At 33.9% G+C, this 25,553-nt stretch overlaps 1 protein-coding gene across 1 annotated transcript; it reads right to left on the bottom strand.

Annotated features, from left to right (window-relative positions):
• Positions 1–8,001: 8,001 nt before the first annotated feature.
• On the bottom strand, positions 8,002–22,693 carry LOC144973505 (alcohol dehydrogenase class-3-like). Its single transcript, XM_078916015.1, has 11 exons — positions 22,503–22,693; positions 21,285–21,386; positions 20,439–20,580; positions 18,723–18,810; positions 15,919–16,051; positions 15,291–15,377; positions 14,699–14,828; positions 14,023–14,156; positions 12,013–12,148; positions 11,435–11,573; positions 8,002–9,669 (listed from the first exon to the last, which is right to left on the bottom strand). The coding sequence occupies exons 1-11, from the start codon at positions 22,518–22,520 to the stop codon at positions 9,636–9,638; spliced, it is 1,143 nt and encodes a 380-aa protein (XP_078772141.1). The 5' UTR covers positions 22,521–22,693; the 3' UTR covers positions 8,002–9,635.
• Between the last annotated feature and the right edge of the window lie 2,860 nt (positions 22,694–25,553).

The following is a 25,553-nucleotide window of genomic DNA, read 5'->3' as shown; positions in this document are numbered from 1 at the left end:
AGTTTTGATCCTCCGATCGCGAAAATCAGAGGTTTTGATCCGTCGACCATCGATGATATAAAAGTCAAATACGATTTTGTGTTCAATAATAATAATATTATTGTCATTATACGTGTTTATCTGTCAGAAACCATTGATAACCATTGTCAACTTACGGTATATTTTGTAATCTTTCCTGTGGGAGAAATTATGACCTTGTGCAAAAAGAACTTAAGAGAAATTATGGGAGCCAGTTTCAAATATTCATTTATAAATAAAATTACTCCTGTAGAATGAGAAAATACATGAAAGTAATACTGTTTAGCTTTCGGAGAAGCCACGTTTCAATCCGTGAACACTTATTGACACGAAATAATTATAATATTGTGTTCTGTTTTGATTTGGGGGGTTTTTCGTTGTTGTTTTTTTAAAATCAGTTAAAAAAAGTATCGTTTACATCAGACAAGCTTCCTAGTCGTAACCAAAAAGAAAACTCGGCCATCAAGTATCGATCGATTTAAATAAACCCTCATCTTGGCAAAATCTCTTAAAACCTGGGATTTTACAAATTCCATGTAGTGTAAATGTTGCTGCTCGAAGCTCGAAGAAATAAATAATAATATCAACAAAACAGGATGATTGAAACACCACATCATTTGTGGTGTTTCAATCATCCTGTTTTGTTGATAAAGGGGAAACCCGAAACGTTCATTTGATCTGTTTTTGTAATTAAATTGAAGCTTACATTCAACTTCACGTTATTATTTATTACAAATTCCATGTGGAGTCTTTTTACCAAGATGAGGGTCATTTTAATCAATCGATATGATTTGAAAGATGAGCTTTCTGGTCAAAATTTCAATTACGTGTTACTATTTCAGGATGTGGCGGAGGAATGTAAATAATATTTGGAATAGATGATTGGTTTCCCAGTATTTTTAACAATCCTGACTTATTGGTCGATTTGTCATCTTTTTCCCATAAATGTAATAAGTATTTTCAAATTTTTGTACGTTTTTCCCCCTTTTAAGTCCTAATGTCCTGGTTATAGAATATATGTTGATTGTTGTCGTAAAACTATGATGACATTTTAGATACCTACAAGTTTTTTTACACTTTACCTCATTTATAATCTTGTGTAATTATATATATTATTTCCTCATTATACATAATAATAATAATAAATAATAAAATAATAATAATAATAATAATAATAATAATTAATAATAATATAATAATAATAATATAATATAATATATAATAATATAATAAATAATAATATAATAATATAATAATATAATATAATAATAAATTAATATAATAATATAATAATAATAATAATAATAATAATATGAATTAATAATAATAATTAATAATAATAATAATAATAATAATAATAATAATAATAATAATAATAATAATAATAATAATAATAATAATAATAATAATAATAATAATATAATTAATAATAATATATAATAATAATAATAATAATAATAATAATAATTAATAAATAATAATAATAATAATAATAATAATAATAATAATAATAATAATAATAATAATAATATATAAATATAATAATAATAATAATAATAATAATAATAATAATAATAATAATAATAATAATAATAATAATAATAATAACAATGACAACAATATATAATAATAATAATAATAATATAATAATAATAATAATATAATAATAATAATAATAATAATAATAATAATAATAATAATAGATCCCGAGGTTTTTACTAGTAACTTCGTACTCATGTTATATAAAGGTTTTATCACAGACATAATCTGAATAGCAGTTTCAATATTACTTATTTTATATAGACAATTCTTATACTACAACATATCCTAGGAATCAAAGAAAATGGATTTTAAAATTTATGTGGACGTTGTAAAATCGACATCCTTGCAATAATCTCGACCTCTTTAATCACAAGGATAAATGTTAACAAACTGGATAATTTTCACAGTAGAAGGCAGTCTGGTTTGACCTGTAGACGACACACACACAGACACACACAGATTTACTCGTTCTTTTATTAAATAATAAAAGACAATCTGGTAATCATACGTACTCTTGACAAATACAAACAAACGTGTTTTTTAAAAGATTATGGCCAGAAAACGTGCCCCTCAAATACCAGTCAATCAATGACCATTTCTCAACTGACACTAATACGAAGTTTCAAAGTTTATTCAATCTTAGGCTTTCGCCAATAAATCAACAATTTGATGCCAACATACATGAAGTGGAAAAAAAAAAAAAAGGTAAATGGAACCAACTTTCATGGATATACCTATTTGGATATACATATTTCAGATATAAAATAATCCACTTGAATAGCAGTGTATTATGCGGACTGTGGAATAAATAGCTCAAAACTGACCTGTTATGATAAACGGGTAATCATGTCAGCCATTACAATGGACTTGCGCTAGGTCTCATGGCGCAGTTCCATTGTTATAAACTTGAAATGAGTATCTTAAATTGAAAATTGTTTACAATCTCCAATAATAATAAATTCGCACTGCTATTTTCGTCTGGTTAGTTCGTGAACACACCAGATAAAATATTTCAAAGCATAAAAATTAAAGGATTCTTGCGGTTTTTTATGATGGGAATTTTCGAACGATATCCAATCGCAGCGTGACCTTGCGAACATGCTGGTACGCGATGAGGAAAAGATGGAATTCCACCAACCCCCCCCCCCCCAAAAAAAAAACCCCCCACAAGAATCCAATATCTAACTCTTAAATTTTACCCTTAAATTAATTTAAACTTTGCTATGTTTAAAGAATTTGGGGGAGGGTTATTGTATTTTTTTTTTTTTTTTTTTTTTTGGGGGGGGGGGGGGGGGGGGGGGGGGGGGGTTTAGATTTTTAAAAATTGTTAATTCTTCTTGTTATCTATCGAGTTATATTTGAAGCTTGGCTGTTTGACCCCTAGAAATAATTATTGTAAAACCAGCTACTATTGGATATGGTGTTGTGATAAAGTAGGTCATTGGGAAGTGATTTAGCCAATTATCCACCGTCCTCTGGGAATGGGAAAGACATGTATTTAAAAATTTGACCAGAAAAGTCGTCCTTTAAATATCGACCGATTTAAATGACTCTCATCTTGGCAAAAACTCTCAAATCTCGGACTTCGGTTTTAGAGGGTTTTTTTTTCCAAGATGAGAGTCATTTAATTCGATCGATATTTGAAGGACGAGTTTTATGGCCAAAATTTTTAATACGTGTTTTTCCAGACTACGACAGTTAACTGGTTAATGGTGACAATCATAATTGATGAAATCAACTATTCTGCCATACTCTGAAAAAAAAAAACATATTTAAAAATTTGGCCATAAAACTCGTCCTTCAAATATCGATCGATTTAACTGACTCTCATCTTGGCAAAAACTCTTAAACCTGGGACTTCGCGAAGTCTTCATTCAGTCTCAGGTTTGAGAGTTTTTGCAAAGATGAGGGTCATTTAAATCGATCGATATTTGAAGGACGAGTTTTCTGGCCAATTTTTGAAATATGGGTTTTTTCCAAAGTACGGCAGTATTGATATATGCGTCAGTACATGACATAATCAGTCGGAAGGTGAAAATTTTGGATTGCATTTTATTTTTTTTTTTTGCATTTTCTGAAAGCATATTCTCCCCAGAGCAATTTAATCTTATTTGACGGGTGATTTTTCATGATGTTATGGTCAGATGTATGGGAAAGGTAGCCAGCAACTTTTCTCAAATTTCATACTTTTTCAACTAGACTAGCACTAGCTGCAGAAAATATTTAGAAGTGAAATTAAGCTTTGATATTTCCCGGAGATGTACAAAAAGGGTTGATTTAATCATTTATGACAAGAACTCATTTTTGATAAAACATTCATTGACCCTCTAACTAAACTTGGCAATATCTCAGTTCAAACCTTTTCACCATCCGACTGATTTTGTCATTCACTGTAACACTTATCATATCTACAGTGATATACACCCAGGGGCGTGGCTATGTTGGTTGTTTTGGTGCCTGGCATCGCATCCATCGTTTAAAAAAAATGAAGTGCAGCATTTAAAATAAATAGAAATGAGAAATGGTATATACCGCCCATTACTTAATTTAGTAAGTATTTTCTGTATATTTTTTTCTTTCTTTTGTATTTTACAAATATAGAATGTTTTAAATAATTTTCTTCTGATTCTGGCACCACCTTATACTGTAAGCATGCCACGCCACTGCACACCTATGTATCAACACAACAGGAGGTCTTGTTTCATTTTAAATTCTACCTCTTAATAATTGCTCTTTGAGCATTTTGCAGATAAATTGTTCCTTCGTGCATTAAGTAACCCCAGCAGCGACGAGTTATATACCTCAGCCATTTATAGGTAATAATAATAATATATATTTATTCAAATCATCATAGAGAATAAATTTAGACATCGGTAGAGGGTTCATTAATAATCATTATATTTGGAGCCTGGTTGCTCACGTCATGCAAATTTGTGACCCATCGTCTCAAAACGGTTTTATATTGGGACTAACTAAATAAATAAACTAATGTGAGATAGAAATTAACCTCAAGTTTCGTATCCAACCGTGGCGAAAAATTAGATTTTCAGCAGCGAGCTCATCCCGAGATAATACCGCTTTGAGACGGTTGGTCACATTTAATGGCCATAGATAGTTCAAGGTTAACGTCACTCAGGTCTTTGTTATTATTTTTTGCCATCCGCGTTTATGAGTAATTCTCACTAAACTGAATTAACCAGACTATAAAAGTTCATGATTACACACAGTTTTGTGTGTTGGCCAGTTATACTTCCGGATGGCAATGTTGTGAACTTCTTAGCCAAGCGCATACCATCTATTGGTTGAGTAGTTCACGTATATCATGTCCTAATTCTACAGTCAGGTGTTCAAACGGCTGCACAATTTGGGAGAGAAACACTCTCAAAGAAGTTAGATTATATCCAGTAATTTCCTCTTTAACAGACACATAAAATGCAGATATTCATCATAAGTCCATGTTTTTTTAAATTCCTTTAGAACGTTATGAATGAAAATAAGATTTTTTCCCCCACAATTGTCTTTAAAATATTATCATTTATATTATCATTGTATTTGTCATTGTGTTTAGAAATTATGTTCTAATTAAACAAAAATCATCAAATTATCTTTGTTATTTTCATTTTCTTATTAGAAGTGGGTTGTTATTTCTGTTAGATTATTACGTAAATATTTGTTTGGTTTGGGTTATTTAACATTATTTTTTTAAAAGGCTAAAATTCAACGGTAATTTGTTACTTATCTAAGGAGATTTAACTAAGAAATAACTTTTTGTAATTGACTCTCCTGTAACTGACTGATTCTTGGTCCTTTTTTTCTACGCCATGACTGATTTCATGTGGAATTTCATGATCCTTTCTTTTTCCCTAAGGACTAAAACACCCTTTACGCAAAATGGCTTCAACTTCAAATGGCATATTTCTTGTCCATTTTCTACGCCATGACTGATCTCTTGAAGAATTTCATGATTCTCTCTTTTCGCCTCAGGACTAAAATACACCCTTAACGCACAAGGCCTTTAAATCATATCGTATACTGATTCACCTTAATCCTCTTTTTTTTGTTTACTCCATGACTGATTTCTTGTGTTTCATGATTCTCTCTTTTCGCCTAAGGACTAGATAATACACCCAAAACGCACAATTACTTTAGATGACTGATTCCTTGGTCTTTTTCTGCGCAATTTCACACAAAGGTTTTTAATCACTGATTCACCTTGTCCTGTTCTACGTCCTGACTGATTTCTCGTGGAGTTTCATGATTCTCTACTTTACCCCAAAGAATTAATACATCCTTAACAGATAATGGCTGTAAATGATTGATTCCAAATAGCAAACACGGCAAGGGTGATATCCCCACCAACCATTGGAAATCAAAAGATTTCACCCCAAACAGCAAGAATTTGGTTTTTATGGGTTTTACCGGCACTTGTGACACATTGAAGTCATATCAGCGTCAGTAAAATGGAAGAAAATGGGACAGTGAAAAAATTCTAGAATTACAATTGAAGTGCCCAAGAGAAAAAGTAAGGCAAAGGGAATAGGTTCGAATAGGGAACAGATGTAGATTCCAAAGCACACCATCAATGAATTAAGTTGAGATCACCTAGAAATCTCAACCAGATACCAGCACAGGATCCCACAAAGAGAAACACACTCAAATGTTCAGAAGATATGTTCAAAATAAAATTAAAACGATCAGTTCATAAAAGAGACACGATTCACACCACCACCCCACAAGGTAAAAGCGATCTACCCGCCATGGGAGGTCAAAAGATCCCACCACCCCACACAGGAAAGGCGATCTATCCATCCACCACAGGAGGTCAAAAGATTCCACCACCCACACAGCTAGAGCAATCTACCCCCCCCCCCCCCCCCCCAAACCATGGGAGGCCAAAAGATCCCACTACCCCACACAGCGAGAACAATCTATCCACCCACCACGGGAGACCAGAAGACCCTACCCTATGTTTTTGTTTTTAAGGGTTTTATTGTTTTTGTTTTGTTTTTAAGGGTTTTACGGCGCTTGCAACACATTTAGGTTATATCAGTGCCAGTAAAAAGGAAGAAAATGGGATAGTAAAAAGTTCTAGAATTACAATTAAAGCACCCAAGAGAAAGGAAGACAAAGGGGAACTGGGAACAAATAGGGATCAGATGCAGATTCCAAGAGCAAACCATCAATGAACTTAGTTTGAGATCACCTATAAGTCTCATCCGGACACAAGCACAAAATCCAACAAAGAGGAATACACTCAAATGCTTACATTATACATTAAAAATAACAAACATCATAATACATAACAGAGAGATGATTTACAAGGAAAAAAAATATCATCTCCCAAAACAATAACTATGCATTTGACTGTTTCCCTCCCAGCTAGGACTCAGGCCAGGGCCAGGACAAAACCAAGTAATCTCATTCCAAGACAAAGACAGAAAGCAAGTTGGAAAAAAGACATAGGGGATATAAGACGCAGCAAGTACCTCCCTGCCCACTATGGGAGGTAGAAACCCCACCCAGTTTAAGGGTTTTACGGCGCTTGCAACACATTTTTGTTTGTTTGTTTGTTGCTTTAGGTCTCTTCCAACACAATTGAGGTTATATGAGAGACCGCTGAAACAAAAAAAACAAGCAATCTAACAAAAATAGTACAAATGTAAATCAAAATCATAACCTAAAGATATAAGCTAAATTATAAATAACCAAGAACAAACATTTACAGAAGATTTACAGAAAAAAAAATATCCCCTGTCAAAAATACAATCACAAACCAAAGAAGCAGGATAGGCTAGTAAAGAGAAGAAGAAACGACATCACTATCGGATCGTACACCCATGCGAACATCATAGGTATATGATTCAAGGGTGATGCTCCCATCCTTGCAACACATTAAGGTCATATCAGCGCCAGTAAAAAGAAGAAATTGGGATAGTAAAAAGTTCTAGAATTACAATTAAAGCACCCAAGAAAAGGTGGGACAAAGGGGAATTGGTTCAAATAGGAAACATGTAGATTCCAAGAGCACATTATCAAAGTACTTAGCTTGAGATCACTAAAAGTCCCATCCAGACAAAAGCATAGGCCCCCACTTAGAGGAATCCACTCAAATGTTTACAAATTATTATTATATATATAACACAAAAATTAATACAATGCATAACAGAGAGATGATTTACAAGACAAAAAATATCATCTCCCAGAACAATAACTATGCATTTGACTGTTTCTCTCCCAGCCAGGGCCAGGACAAAACCAAGTAATCTCATGCCAAGACAAAGACAATGCAAGTTGGAAAACAGATATACGGGGCTAGAAGACACAAATTGTACCTCCCTGCCCACTATGGTAGGTCAGGAACCCCATTCAGGACCGTACCCTAATTTCCTCCTTTACATGACGATACTGATAATGGGAAGAAACAATCACAACCACGATAAGTAAAGCGTTTCATTCTTTATTGAAATCAAATGCCATGAATTAATTTTATAAAAATGGGTAAAAAAAATATTGAATAAATGAAGACTTGCATTTTCATTATGGCAACCTCCTATCACAAAATAAACATGACCTCAAAAACGGGAAGGGATAAAGAACCATAATATATTGGGTTAATTCAATTTCCAAAATCAACCACAAACTGCCTCACAAGTACAGCATTGCCTCTTTGTATATTCATATAAAATAATTCTTTATTACTATAATATTCTTTAAATAATCAAGAAAGAGAATCACATCAAATTTTTATTTGCCACAAGTTAGGGCACTGGCTTCAATAATAAATGAGAAACTTGCGATAATAAATCGAATAATATACTATGTTAAATGTTTTCCACCACATTGGGATCGAAATAATGCCCAATTGTCAGAATCAGAATGATTCACAAGAACTAATGGACAACAACAAAAAAAAAGAAATAAAATTCAATATTTTGGGAAATATAAGTAACATTATCAAGTTCAGTCAGTACAAAAAGACATAATTATGACAAGTCATATTCCTTATCCTCGACTCATGAGATAAACAAAATTTTTTGAATTTTCTTCTTTACTAGTGAAAATTAACTTCTATCTTAAAATCAATGTTTACCGATTGATCCCCGCCTAATTTGAACTCAAAGACGTAATTGTGACATGTAGAATGGAAGAAAATTCAAAGCCACAAAAAAAAAAAAAACAACAACAAAACAGCTGAAGCTAAATTCGATGATAAATTTTGAAGGGTCAGTGATAAATATTTAAGTAACCAAACTCTTAAAAAAGCTTTTATTATAAACATTCCTGACGACATCTGACAAACCTATAGAATTCAAGTAAATTATAATAAATGATAGTCTTTGTTTGTTTTGAAGGCACTTACATTTAAACTGACACATAAACTTTTTGAAAATAGTTATCAAGGAAAAATTACAATTAAAAAAATAAAAAAGAAGCGACAACAATATTTTATAAAGGGGTAACAGTTTATTGGGGGGCTTTATTTTTAATGGCACAAGGACTTAAATTGAAACCTTTCTTTTACAGGCCTAGTTTAGTAAATTGTCTGTAAAACAAATTGGATAATCTGCGTAAGTATAGGGCACAATAATAATAGATAACATTTTTTTGAGAACCATGCAATACTGAATTATTTGTCGATGTCGATCATGGATTCAATTGATTAATACATATATGATTTGTTTTTTCTTCACCAAAGTTATTGTTCTATCCAAAAAAAAATAAAATTCATCTGATTCAAGAGATAACAAAAACAAAACAATTTCATAACATTATCATCCTGTATCGCCGATTGTTCAATCTGCATATTGACGAATTTCCCAGAAAAATCAGGATGACAAACTACATGAAAAATCACCAACATTCTTAACAACTTCATCCATTCATTCATACATTAAACCTAACATCTCTGTTATAATGGAAACCAATCACAAACGTGTTGTCAGGTTCAAAGGTCACATGCTGCAAACGAATCGCGAAACAAAGTTTTTCCAATTTAAAAACCACTAACATCCATTTCGTGTTCTGACGTCACAAATCCCTGTCTGCGACATCACAATGGTGTGAATCTCGTCGTTTTACTCCGATTTGAAGTTGACAACAGACCGGATGCTGTAAAAGAAATGGAAAAATATAAGGATAAAATATATAATAAACAACACGTCACCTTAATTCATTTTTGCCACATGGTGTTCGAATTTTTAACGCGCAACGGTGATTTAAATTAAATACTATCTTTTAAATATACACATACGAGTTTGGACCAAAGGCCAGAGGTATGGCCTATCTCAATTTATCAAATTAATATATTAAGTGTTGTTATTGGTTCTTGGTTGTATATTTTTACATTTTTGTGCGTTTGCATATATTATATATGTATACATTGTCGCCATATATTCTCAACTTTGTGTTTATACATTTTTATGCATGCCATGTCTGTAAACGAATGTCCATTTTTTTTTGATGAATAAAGTATAAATTATTATTATTATTAAATAATGTTTATTAATCTTACAACTTTTCTCGAAGTATTTGCTTCAAGCTTAAATCAAAAGAACTCTGCAAAGCAAGTAATGTAAGCTATACACAGACTGTATGTTTTTAAATTTTGAAGTCTGTCATAGAGAATTAAGTGATTCCTGTTCATCTCTATGCTGCATTTAAGCAACAATAAACAGCTGGTTGACATCGCATAAGGTAACCTATATAAAATAAATCTAGTCTTGGGTAATTTAATGTATCTTAGAAAGACGCACTGTGTCTGTACAACCTTCTACGATATTACTATATTATAAGTAAGCATGAGAAGGTGTGAGGGAGTTCAGTATTATTATTATTATTATTATTATTATTATTATTATTATTATTATTATTATTATATTATTATTATTATTATTATTATTATTATTTTATTTATATTATTATTGTTGTTGTTATTTTTATTATTATTATTATTATTATTATTATTATTATTATTATTATTATTATTATATTATTATTATTATTATTATTATTATTATTATTATTATTTTTATTTATATTATTATTGTTTTTTATTATTATTATTATTATTATTATTATTATTTATTATTATTATTATTATTATTATTATTATTATTATTAATATCATCAAATAATTTAGGCAAGTGTCAGTTTATGAATATGATTGACACTTGTGATCTGTACTCAACATTGTGCTGATCTACAAACTGTTGCTATTGATAAAAGTGTGTAATTCTTGAGTACTTTGTTGTGATCCTCATCTGTTCAACATTTGGAAAACTTTTTAAAGTGTAACGATAATTCTACAATTAAAAAGTAATCACAACCTCTCTACAAGTGGAAAGTTGTTGCTACATTATTACAGGCAATAAAGATCCGGTTTCTTACGCCTTATCCATTCACCCATTTAACCCCTGAATCCAATCCAATCCAATCCTGTCTCAGCTTCATGACTGAATAAACGCAACACTTGTGTTGTGGGGGGCGGGTATGGCTATATAAAACATAAATTATCTGTCCTTTGCACTTCATCGAGAAAGTAATTTTCTCTAACTCGCCTATAAACTTTTCGTTATAGTCAAGACTTCCTAGTGTTGTAAAAGAGGGAACATCATGGTTTTATTGTGCTTGCAAAATAAAAAAAATACTAAAATAAAAGTACTAAATGCCCGCTTTTGCTCAATACAGTCCATGCTTATTATTTAAATAGCGATGAAAATGGGATGGTTACAGTGAAGTTTCACTGTAAATGCTTAAAAAATCAAAATAAATAACCAAATTAAAAACATTAAAAAAAAAATAAGAATAGCCATTTCTCAAACAAAAAAAGGAAATTCATTTGACTTTTCCACTTTCAAGACAAAGATCAAATTACCTCTTTCCTTGGTGCATATAGTCAAATGCTAAGTTGATATCTTCCAGGGGAACGTTGAAGCTGATGAACTCATCTACTTTGAGCTCCTTATTCAGGTAAGCCTCCACCAACTTGGGTACAGAGTCACGGCTCTTATATCCTGGCAAGGGAAGTAATAAAAAACATGTTCTTTGAAACAGTTTGAAAACAAATTCATTACTATTTCAATATGATAAAATAAAAATAAAAAATAAAATTCCCTTTATTCATCCCTATGGGCAAATTTGTCTTTAGGGTCTATTTCAAGGGAAGCCTGGAATAACCCAGACGTCAGCCGCAGAGCAGTGCCGCAAAGTGAGCGAGGGCGAGGTGACTTGCTCAAGGCCAAACAGCGAAGCCGGGGTTGATTGAACTCATAACCTTTCAGGTACGAAGCAATGACCATACCGATGAGCCGGCACGCTGCCCAAATTGGTACCATATCCAACAGAGGGTGTGTCATGCTCATTCCATTAATCATTTAAATATGACAAGCCTGTTCGGATGGAAATGTTCAGATGGATGTAAAAAAAAGACATTCCTGGTAAATTATCCCTTACCTCCAAAAGCTGTTCCTCTCCAGACTCTTCCAGTGACCAATTGGAATGGCCTGGTGCTGATTTCCTGGCCAGCAGCAGCCACACCGATGACGGTGGACTCTCCCCAACCCTTGTGACAACACTCTAACGCTTGGCGCTGTACCACACATGGAGTGATATGAGAAAATGGAGACAAAATAATATATCATCTACCCACTTTTATCCCAGCAGCAATCGGTTACCTTAACTCCAATAACAAACAATCCTAAATATTATTAATATCAGCCTCTCTCATATGTAAGTTTCCTAAGTACTGTGCATTTACATGTTCATTGTCCCTATTAAGACCTCAACAAGTAACTTTTAAAAAAAAAAACCCAAACAAAACTTAAGCTTTTATATAATGCAATATCCACTAAACATGTTTAAAGTGCTTTACAAAGGGTCACTGGGCAACAGCAACACTTTAACCCGTAGGATAAGATATGACACCTATTATGCGATATATATCTTTATCCGACAGAGACAACGCTATTAACGACCAGGTACTTATTTTACACCGGAGTATGGTGAGAGAATGTGAGTAAAGAGCCTTTTCCAAGAACTATGCACCACTCAGAGTGGGGCTCAAACCCAGGACCTTCCGATCCGAAGGTGAGTGTCATACCACAAGACCACATGGTCGCACTTTGTGAGTGTATCTTACCATAGTGCTTGACATGAATCTTTTAAAATATGCATGTGTATTTGTCTAATACCACAACATTTTGAAATGTAATTTGATTGCTCATATCGGATTATGTTTGTGCCCTTGCCCTGTTAATTGTATGTGCAAGTGTTGTGTGTATGTGAGTGTGCTACTGTAATATGCGAAGGACATGTTATGTCTGTTTTTACGGGTTTTACAATGTTTTCAATACATTAAGTAAGGTCATATCAGCGCCATTAAAAGGGTAGAAAATGGGATATTAAAAAGTTCTAGAATTACGATTGAAGGTAAGAAAAGGTAAGACAAAGGGGAATTGGTTCAAATAGGAAATAGATGTAGATTCCAAGAGCACACCATCAAAGTACTTAGTTTGAGATCACCTAATAGTCTCATCCAGACACAAGCAGAGGTCCCAACTAAGAGGGATACACTCAAATGTTTACCAATCATATATAATATGTGAACAAAACATAATAGAGTGCATAACAGAGAGATGATTTACAAGGAAAAAATACCATCTCCCGAAACTAACTATACATTGGACTGTTTCCCTCTCAGCCAGGTTATCCGGCCAGGACCAGGACAAAACCAAGAAATAGCATTCCAAGACAAAGACAAAAAGCAAGATGGAAAACAGGGATAGAAGACACGAGTAAGGGCCTCCCTGCCCACTATGGGAGGTCAGGAACCCTACCCAGTATGTTTTGTCTGTGTGACGGGATATTGTGACTTGATAGTTTATCATGTCATGTCTGCATTGCAAACTAAAACAAATTGTCTTTTTGGGGGCAAAATAGATTAATATTATCATAACACTTTTAACTTCTTCAATGATATCATTCAAGTTATCCATTTCTAACAAAAACTCAAGAAAACAGCAATAATTAGGTACAACTTGCTTTTACCATTGATTCTTTGAAATTATGAAAAAAGAAAAATTTAACACCAAGCAGTGATCTGAGAAAAAAATAATGAGATGAAAGCAAGTTTCTGTTGCCTTCGTTTCATTTTTTTACATTCCAATTTATTTTCAGTCATTTGTTGATGTTCAGACACTTTTAGGCTACCCCAGTGACTAGATAAAACGATTGAACCATGAGAAAAGTATAATCAATGTTTACAATAGTCTCTTGCAATGGGAAATAGTAAGGAAATAGTACGACAAATTATGTGTAACTTTAACATATTAGTCTGATTGAGAGAATTAAGTAATAACTAATCATTCAACTAGAGGTTGTAAAACAATAACAAAAGCTGAATTCCATTCATTCTATAATATCATAGTAGAGAATTATGTATATTATATGCAGTGTTACACTTACCATAGTGTGAACATTCCCAATACATTCAAATGTGTAGTCAAAACCTCCATCTGTCAATTCCATGACGACTTGTTGGATTGTTTTGTCTGGGTGGTCCTTGGGGTTGATGAAGTCGGTACCGCCAAACTGACGGGCTGGTTTAGTGGAAAGAGAAGACAACATTACATTTTTATAATCAATTTTCATCACAGTGCCTACAGATGTAATTTAAACGTGAGTTTGTACTTTAAAAATAAACGTTATTATCATTATTCCAAAAATTGCCCATATTATTATCATGGCTATAGTAGAGTGCACATGGTTGGGCAGCTACAATGAGATAAACACTGTCAAACAACATGTTTCGTTTTTGTTCCAGTTAGAATTTTCACTTTGAAAAAACATGGGAAGGAAAAACAGTGTCAAACTATGGCCCAAACATCTAGTGTTTTCCAGAATAGAAAACATGTGGTTGAAAATTTTAACAGTTTGATATGATTTTTAAAAAAATAAATATTCAATTTTTATGGTACTGTTACCTTAGCTAAACTTGTAAACACTACAATTTTTTTTTTTATCGATGGGGGGGGGGGGGGGTGACATTTATTGTACACCAGGTGAAAGTGAGGAAGAAACTACAAATTTGGCGGTGTTTAGAATAGAGGAAAAGAATAGACAAAGATTATGTCTTCCGTACCCACTTCAAACTTGGATGGGTTTATATCAATTCCAAACACTCTACTGGCACCAGCCTTCTTACAGCCCATCATCACGGCAAGACCAACAGCACCCAGACCCCATACAGCACAAACAGAACCTGGTTCTACCTGAAAGCACAAAATATTCATTATTAATAGAAACCATTCATTTCTTCAATACAAAGTACTGAATTTTCATTATCCCCTGAATTTTAAAGCACTTGATCATAATCATAACATATAACAAATCCATGATGTGATCATATGCATACCATTAAGGACAAGGAAGACACTCATTAAATAAACATATTTACAAACACATTACTTTTTGTAATATAAGGCCAACGCACTTGCATAGTTACTAACAATAGGAATATAATACATTCATAAAGCAAAATAAATCCGGACATTATTTAGAAGTATTTATAAGTAATTCATTGTATTATTCATGCAGATATAATACTGGTTCTAAAACCACCAAGGGCAATAACTCAATAATAATAAATAATACACCGAAACAATCGTTATCGTTTTAAGAAATATTGTGTCGATAACCCATTAGACTATCATTTAATCAGAATCTACGGTTACCTTTGCCGTGTTTAGAGCAGCACCGTACCCAGTGGAAATGCCACATCCCAACAGGCAGACTTTTTCCAAAGGTGCACTTTGGTTTACCTGAATAAGATTGAATAAGATTCAAAGCCTTAATGGATCAAAAGTAATTCATAAAATAATAAAAGATGAATGAACAGCACTGGCAAATGATTAATATACTTTTTTTTAAAATGAAAGCAGAGAAAGTAAATTTTTTAAAGATTCAAATGTTTCTCCTTGTGTATTTTCATCATCAATAATAATAATAATAATAATAATAATAATAATAATAATAATAATAATAATAATAATAATAATAATAATAATATAATGATGGATGATGATGATGATGATGATGATGATGATGATGATAATAATAATAATAATAATAATACTAATGATGATGATGATGATGATGATGAATTATTCTTTTCAATAAAGAGAACATCTAATGACGTTTTAATAAGAAGATAGCCTTTCCATTAAAGTAATTCTTTTACATATTAACTTAAGCAGTCATAAAATGTTTAATGGAAAAAGAAAACAAAAAAAAAAAAAAAACAACAATACAACCATGTAGCGTAATGGCAGTACTAAGTAAATGCAGAATAAAATAACATACCTTTGCAATAGATATTTCAGCACACACCGTGTACTCCGAGAAGGTGGAGGTCCCCATGAAATGGAACACTTCCTTGCCTTTACACGTAAATCGAGTAGTTCCATCGGGCATCACACCTTGACCTTGTGTTGCTCTGTATAAAATGAGTTTTCAGTGATTACGGTTTTCTTTTCAAAATCTGCGAACCATTCTTAGCATAAGCAAAATAGCTAACACATACAAATAATGGGGTCCTGGTAGCTCAGAACGTAGAGCACTCGATTCATACATAAAGGGAATGAGATATCGATCCCAAGTGAAGTCAAGATTTTTTTTCCCCTCAGCTCGAAAATCCAAATCTAAAACTCTATAATAATTTTTAAAATAGCTTTAATGCTGTGATTTCTTCCTTTTTTAGTAGACTCAAAACACTTTCAAATGGCAATGGAGGAAGACATTTTTATCTTCTAAAATGTATTTTAAAATGTAACAAGGTCATAAAATGATTGAAATTGCACTACCAAGATACACATAGGTTGTGAATTCATTTTTAGTTTTCTTTTATTTGATTCTAATTAGAATCAATTAGAATCTAATTAGAATCAAATGATAAATCTTTAAAGGAGATTTTCCGAGAATTAATATTCTTGTCATTACTCATTGTTTAGATCCAAATCAAACGTTGCTTTTGGCTGCAGCTTACAGCCCTTACTTTTTCTCAAATAGGGTAAATACAAAAATTAAATATTATCAAGTCAGTTACAGTTGCAGCTAGAGTGGGTGTTGGGATGTGGGAGGTGCTGTCTAAGCTGCATGTCACAATTGGATTTAAACCTTTTTGTTGTCGAGGCAGCAGTATTGGTGGTGATGCTGATAAAATTTTAATTGGTGTAGAAGGTGGAAGAAAAGAATGAAAGATGGTTTTTTGTTGTTGTTTTTTTGGCCCAGCAATTGTTTTTGTTTTTATGTTTTTAAGGGATTTATGGCGCTTGCAACACATTTAGATTATATCAGCGCCAGTAAAAAGAAAAATGGGATAGTAAAAAGTTCTAAAATTACAATTAAAGCACCCAAGAAAAAGTAAGACAAAGGGGAACAGGGAACAAATAGTGATCAGATTTAGATTCCAAGAGCACACCACCAATGTACTAAGTTTGAGATCACCTATAAGTCTCGTCCAGACAAAAGCACAAGATCCAACAAAGAGGAATACACTCAAATGCTTACATTATACATTCAAAATAACAAATATAATAAATACATATCAGAGAGATGATTTACAAGGAAAAAATATCACCTCCCAAATCAATAACTATGCATTTGACTGTTTCCCTCCCAGCCGAGAACTCCGGCCAGCGTCAGGACAAAACCAAGTAACCTCATTCCATGACAAAGACAGAAAGCAAGTTGGAAAACAGATATTATAGGGGGATAGAAGACACAGCAAGTACCCCCCTGCCCACTATGGGAGGTCAGGAACCCCACCCACCAGTGTCCCAGCAATTAAACCCATGTGACGGGGACAACATTTCATGAATTGTGTATTAATTCCATATTTTCTCTATTTAATGGGTTATGTCAGTATCATCATCATCATCATCATCATCATTATTATGATTATCATTGACTTTGTCACCATTACTGCCATAAACACTAACCATCACCACCACATGTCATCATCATCATCATCACCCATCAAGACCTGTTGGTATGGCGCGCTTGATCTCTCAGAAAGAGGGAATATGTCCTTAAAACAGAAACAAGCAAAAAATAAAAAATATCAAAATAAAGCACAGCATGCCAGAAAAAAGAGAGCATATTCACCTCCCACAAATATTACAGAGTAAGGAGTAAAATTACAAATTCTTTTTAAATTATATAAATTCATCCCGCCTCTAACTAATATAAAATCTTAAATTTGTTGTCAATGGCCAAATGGTGGACAAATAATAAAAAACTTGTAAAGATTCTGTCAAAAGTGGAAAGGTTGGCAGGCATGTTCTACAATCAGATGGGGGTGATGTTTCTTAACATTAATGAAATCTTTGTAAACAGAAAGTTATATGTCACATCAAAATATTTAAGTACAAATCAAACACAAGGAGCCGCCGCCCCCCCCCCCCCCCCCCTAATAAGAATTCCCTTGAAAATTCGGAGTGTTCTGAAAAAAAAAATCTGATGGAACAGCAAGACTGTCGACTAGACTGTAATGACCATTTCTGCGTCACAATTTCCTCAAAACAAAGAGCATCTTCGAGAACATGATTTATAAAAAAAAATGAAAATGAAAATGGTTTTATACACAAACTCATCACGTCTGCACTGAAACATAAATGTTATAGAAAATCTGTGGTTTGTCCCAGAGACCAAAGATATTAGAAATTTTTTGGAAAAAATAAAAATAATTAAGAGACCATCTTATGTTCCATTCTCTTGAAATTCAAACATGTCAGGTTTAGAAGATTAATTGAATGTTGTATATTTTTCAGTACTTTCATTAATATTGTGAACATGCTAACCCTCTCCTTACCAGCTATAGGAAAATCATCACATTCGTTACGAAACAACCAACATTTTGAAGAATATTGTTGTTATATTTATAAGCACTAAACAAAATATATAGCGTGTTCTTATACCCTTTGAGTTAGAGTTTTACACTTCTATACCATGTTGTGTGATAATGATGTTTTGAGGAAAATCCGGAAAAGGGTCAGTAAGGAGAGAGTTAAGCAAGCAATCCTAAGTTAAAGATAAATCTCTTATTGTTCTGAACAAGAATGACTCGGTTATTTTCTGGGGGCATCTTGTCTTCCATATATTCTCACCTGATTGCCTGACAAAGGTTGGTTTTGGGATTCTTACAGTAACTGCAATTGTAGCACTGAGGTGTGTAGCATGGAATGACATGATCGCCTGTCAACAAAGAGAGAGAGAGATTAAATTCAATCATGATATTTCTTGTTTGTTTTTGTTTTTAAGGGTTTTAAGGCGCTTGCAACACATTTAGGTCATATCAGTAAGAAAATTGGATAGTAAGATTCTAGAACTACAATTAAAAGGACGAGGAAAAAGTAAGAGAGAGGAATTAGTTCAAATAGGGAACAGATGTAGATTCCAAGAGCACACAATCAATGTACTTAAGAGAGGAATACACTCAAATGTTTACATTATACATTCAAAATAACAAACAAAGCAATACATAACAAGGAAAACAATATCATCTCACAAAACAATAACTATGCATTTGACTGTTTCCCTCCCAGCCAAGCACGATGGCCAGTGCCAGGGCAAAACCAAGTAATCTCATTCCAAGACAAAGACAGAAAGCAAATTGGAAAACAGATATAGGGGGATAGAAGACACAGTAAGTGCCACCCTGCCCACTATGGGAGGCCAGGAACCCAACCTAGCAGTTGCTCCTCTGTTTCCTTATGAAACAACATATTATTGCAAATGTTACTGAATAAAAGTTATTTAATCTTATTTATAAAACATTTTGTGTGTCAATATATTAGAACATGATCAAATGTAATGTTAAAATTTTGATGTGTTCTCCATGGATGATACAAGAAATTCAATTTTGCGCATAACAGTACCAAACATACTCATATATGCATTAATTGAAGTGAAATATGATGGTTTGAATGTAATCACTTAATGATTCCTATTTGGCAAAAGTAAAACAGCACACAAAATAATGAATTGACGGAAGCAAATTTTACCGTAGTTTTAATAATTTGCACATTTCTGGACCTTATCTGACATCTAAACCAGCTTTCAGTTGTCTATTAGATTGTTAACTTGCTCTGAGATCAAAATCTAGATGTCTTCTAAAATTTCTAAATTAAGATTTTTTTTAACGGAACTGTGAAGAACAAGGTTTCTTGGACTTGGACATTTGGAAGCTTGATCTGATGTAAACAGGGTACCAAGATGTTAACCACATCTCCAATGTCAGTCTATCGCTTACACTACACCACAAGCTGATTTTGACAAAGACGGCCACACTCAAACAACTGCCAGCACTGATGAAGACATTCTTCACATGCATGAAGAAGGCTCATTCAAAACAAATACAACACGGAAATCATGAGTGAAAGTGCCATATGTTGGAGTCCAATATCTACACACGAGTGCAGTATATGAAATCAGTCAAAATAGGTTGAAGAGTTTTTCATTATCACTCATTCCAGCATTTAAGACAATGAGAATGTAAATATTCATAGAACTGGATTCGCAGTATTATTTGTCTCATGGGCTCTTACAAAATGTTTTTGTGATGCTGCAAGAATATATATCCAGTCAAACCATCAATATTAATCTCTCAATGCCACAAGAAAAAACAGACTGTTTTGTTCAACACGTCACAAGGAAAAAAACAGGAAAACTTACGTTAAGAAATAACAGAGCAGCAGTTAGTACATGAGAAAAACTCAGATGAGAATAAATTTTCGTTTTCATTCCATAACCAAAAATCTCAAAACTGATTAATGTACACATATTTCTTTCTAAAAATCAATGACGTCAATCAATTTCATTACCTGGGACAACAGAAGTGACTCCTTCTCCAACACTCTCAACAATACCACCACCCTCGTGTCCCAGCACAACAGGGAAACGACCTTCAGAATCGTTACCTCCCAATGTGTAAGCATCAGTGTGACACACACCTGTAGCTAAAATCTGTTGTTTTAAATGAAAAATAGTAGATATGTTGTGAACAGCAGTAGAAGATGATGATGATGATGATGATGATGATGATGATGATGATGATGATGATGATGATGATGATAATAATCATCATAATAATAATATTGACTTTCAAGAGTGGCAAAAACCAATAAATCTTGATATCACAAATCAGTTATTGATAAAATAAATACCTTTGGTATTGAAAGCCATTTTTAAAGCCATCTTTTAATGATAAGACACACATTTAGAGGACACAAACCCGAATCGTTCAGCAATGTCATTTTCCATGCACTCAGTATACATTTTGAATGCAACAGAGCCCTTTTTGGTAACTTTGTAGTCGCATTGATTCTCAAATGACGTCTGACAATGCCCTAATGATGCCTTAGTTTTGAGGGATTATGTTTGTAAAGGGATTTATCCAAGCAGACAACAGTGGGACCATAACTTAGGATCTCGCTCTCATCAATCTCAGATCACAAACTAAATCAAATGACTCATTGAAGTTTGATTTCCACAAGTCAAACCCTTGTCCAACAGCATTTTGGTTTTGGGTACAAATAGTATGTCTTGCAACTCACACTCCAGATCAAGACTGATGAATCAGTTGAAAAAGACACAATAAAACTAACTATACCAACCAGAACAAAATGAAACTTCAATTCTGACAAGATTTTAATTTGAAATACACATACCTTCACACGAACTTCACCTTTCTTGGGTGGTGCCACTTCTATGGTTTCAATTACCAAGGGTGTCTTGGCCTCCCATGCAACGGCTGCTTTACATGTGATAACCTGGAGTAAAACAAATATTGATCAAATTATTCTCTTTCGCAGTTTTTAAACAATGTGAAATACTATAGATAGTATGTGCTTAGCTAAAAAGCTCATAACATTGCCATTCGGAAGTATAACGGACCGACATACAAAACTATGTGTAACCATGAACTTTTATAGTCTGGTTAATTAATACAGTTATGTGAGAATTACTATTAAGCTTTAAACATGGATGGCAAGAAACAATAACAAAGGCCTGAGTGACGCCAACTTCGTTCTATCTATAAACCAAGTCCTCTTAATCTGATCCAAAATAATCATAACCACACCAGTTATGAGCTTGCCTTTAGGTGTGTATGAGAAATTCGAATCAATAGGGGGAGATAGTGAATAGGCCTAATATTAGAAAATAATAAATCAACCCTTTAATTTGAAAACATGGGGCTCAATTGGTAGAGCACTCGCTTCACACATAAAGGTAAGATTGATCCCAAGTGAAGTTGAGATTTTTTTTTCTGAGCCCCTTGTCCACCCTGCAGTGATTGAGTAGCTGCTTCTGTTAAATCTGGTGGAACTACTTTGTGACAGACTATCGTCCTATCAATATCAAAATCAAAAGGCAAAAGGATAGTGAGCAATTGCTATTGACACTTTTCACGGTATAGCCAGTATAGCAGGTTAAACTACAGCTCAAACTCCATGGGCCAATTGGCTCTGTGAAAGACTATTTTTTTTTATATAACTGAATTTCTTTCAGCTGGGTGTCTGGAGACTGTAGACCTTATACTTATACTTACATACACACACTTACACTCTTACACATCATTTTCACTGGTGCCCATCACAACAGTCACGGTGGCCGTCTAGTCTTCAGTGAAGTGAATAGTCGTCACTACTGCTACTGCTCTATTGATCAAAAGTGAACCTCGCATTTTTTGTAAGTTGTAAGCTTCTAAGTGAGTTAAAGTTAAAATCGTCTTGAACAAGTCTAAATAAAACAAAACGAAGTCATGACCACGGCCTGCTTGCTGCTGGCTGGTCTGCTGAGCCTGAGAACGAGGAAAATATCATGGCCATGGGGCATATTGACGGACTAACATTACATTTAAATGCTTATGATAAGCGAGCACTTACTTTTCCAGCGGTATCCATTTTGATTTGCAATGCTGCAAAATATTTATGTGTAAATTATTTTGACTCAATGAACAAGAACCAAAATTAATTGTCGTTGCCTGCCGACGTTGTGAGAGAGCCAAAGGGAAAGGAGTAAGGAGCAGGGGGAGGGGGTTGGGTACTTGGCTACTTTAGAAGACGAATTGTCGGATAGTTCTATTATCGTCGAGCCAAATCCAATTCTTTCTTTTTCTTCTTTTTCTTCTTCTTCTTCTTTACATAATTATACTTAATTCGCGAAAAGACACAGGTGTGATGCACTTGTTGCAAAGATAAATAGTAAGAAGATCACGAAAAAAAATTATAGCTGGAATGAATCTTCAAAAAATACGAGATGTAGAAGAGCACACCAAAAATGTTTGCGCCTGGTTCACGTCGGTCGGATACGTACCTCTTCTAAGAATTGTTTTTGTCAAATTTACATGTCCATCTATATATTCAGTTTTCTTTAATTAAATTTGGAGTTTGTATTGAATTATAAAAAAAATCACTTTCCCACATGATTATATTAGATTGTTATTCTCTGTGATCAGCAGTAGGTACATCGGTTCTAAAAAATAGCAAATGAAATCCCCTTCACTTACTCTAAGGGAACATTTGTCTTTGGGACCATCTCGAAAAATACCCGAGATAATCAAGGCGTCCACCGCAGTGCAGTGCCGCCTAGTCAACAATTGGGGCAATTTTTTTTTCCTATGAAAAGGCGAACTGCGAGAGCATGGCTTGAGCCCGAGACCGCCAGGTGCGATTTCAATGCATAACTCACTTGGCTGTCTCGATCAAATGAAAGCAGCACCGTTTGATTTTGCCCCCCCCCCCCCCCCCCACCCTCTCTCTCTCTCTCTCTCTCTCTCTCTCTCTCTCTCTCTCTCTCTTTCTCTCTCTCTCTCTCTCTTTCTTTCTTTCTTTCTTTCTAGCTTTCTTTCTTTCTTTTTTTTTTCTTTTTAAACAGTGCTTCTCTAACAATATGTACTTAATTTGTCTTTGACTACATGAATTGCCCTCACGCAAGCAGAGGTATAAAGAAGACATATGACAATTTTGCTCTAAATAAGCCAAGTTGGCATTTGCAGTTGAACCTAAATTGTGACCTTTGAGAGGCCAAAGTTCACCAAATTGTAAAACCCACCACTTTTTACGGATCGTGGATCAATGTGGATCATGCGCGGGCGGGCGTGTTTTAAGTTTTAATGACTTACCTATTGATTAAAAAGAAATAAAACTAGCCAGTCAAATCACTGGGATGTTTATACTGATAATTTATATTTCTCAGGTTACAAGATAACCTGATTGAACCAGATTCAACGAGTTGTGACTCCATGTATGTACCTATCCCTTATCTTCAAGCACCCTTTACCAAAAGAAGGCAAACATAACATAGTCACGATAAGATATGTAGCAAACACTTAGGCAACAGGGGTAGTAAATATATCTTTCCGACCAGCCGAGATTGTGAGCCTTCCAGATTTTTGACATCTTTCACTATTTTTTGACACACATTGATTCAAAAAGGGCATTCCGACGCTCAATGTATCTGTAATTTTACGTCATGTGTCGCTGTGGCCAAAACCCGACATGGACTTATTTGCAGGTCTGATCACTGATAATCCAAATTGTTACTCATTGTTGTAATGGAAATACTCTCAAACCAACGCAAAACATTGGCCCTTACAACCAAGCCCATAATGGCGTTTGGTTATCAGACCTGCAAATATGTATACGCCAGCCAAACCATTATGATTGTTCACTAACTGGAGAGATGGAAGGCATGTACTCAATGTGGCTATAGATATAACTCCATATCTATCACTTGCCTGTCACTAACCCGAAACAAGCAGCCCCAAAGATTCTGAGCTTCACCCACAATTTTAACACAGGCGAAGGAAAAGGACAAACATACAGAGTGGCGACGGGTGTTTCTATGCAATTCTTCATCAGCGTGACTAAATTTTGTGATAAATACTCACAAACTGCTACGGGTAGCAGGCAAAATATTATGATGGTTATGGACTAGATACTCATGTCGCTCTGCTTTTATTTTCAACATCTTCGTTATTTTCCATTGACACAGTACTCTGTTGTATTTGATCTACTGGAGAGAATAATAATTTATTGAGCTTTATATAGCGCAATATCCATTAAATGTGCTCAAAGCGCTTTACAAGGGGTCCCTGGTCAACAGCAACATTTAACATGTAGGACGGGACATGACGCCTGTTGACTGTTAGGCGATATTACAGTTAATCGGACAAAGACAACGCTGTTAACGACCGGGTACTCATTTTACACATGAGTACGGTGAGAGAATGTGAGTAAAGAGCCTTTTCCAAGGACGCAAAGAACCTTCCGATCCGAAAGCGAGTGTCATACCACTAGACCACATCGCCGCAGAGAATCGTTAATAGGGGAAAATAAGAGTTGGAAGACGAATTTCTTTGACATTGGTTCGGATGTATTTTCACCACAACAATGAGACAATAACAACTTTGGTAACAATATAACATGTGACATGTTATCAATCAATTATCATTGATACAAGTCCCCTTGAAACCGAGGTGAACATATTTAAGAATAAGTAAACACCATTTGAAACTATTCATTTATATAATGTTAATCTCATTTCCCTTTTATATTATTTTCTTCGTGTCCTCGTTTCTTTTTGTTCCTTTGTTTGTTTGTTTGTTTGTTCCCCCCCCCCCCCCCCCCGGGATTTTATCTTATATGTGACCCATCTTCTCAAAACGCTATTTTCTCGGGATATACCAGATGTTGAAAAAGTCAAATTGAAGTTCAACCTACGTGCACTTATTTACAGGTCTGATAACCTAATTCCTTATGAGTTCATTGTTGTAATGGAAATCTAAAAGAATGACGCAAAATATTGTCCATTACAACATTGTAAAACAAGGCCCATAAGTGGATTCATGTGTCAGACCTCTTATATTATCACATCAAGTTCAACTGATCAACTAGGCAATTATTATTATTTTATGTATTTTTTGTCATTTATTT

The sequence above is a fragment of the Berghia stephanieae genome, chromosome 5 (assembly GCF_034508935.2).
Source record: "Berghia stephanieae isolate SIO BIC M18660-M18661 chromosome 5, UCSD_Bste_1.3, whole genome shotgun sequence".
NCBI classification, from domain to species: Eukaryota; Metazoa; Mollusca; class Gastropoda; order Nudibranchia; family Aeolidiidae; genus Berghia; species Berghia stephanieae.
Note: the sequence above shows the minus strand (reverse complement) of the source record. Positions and strands in the feature narration are given on the sequence as shown.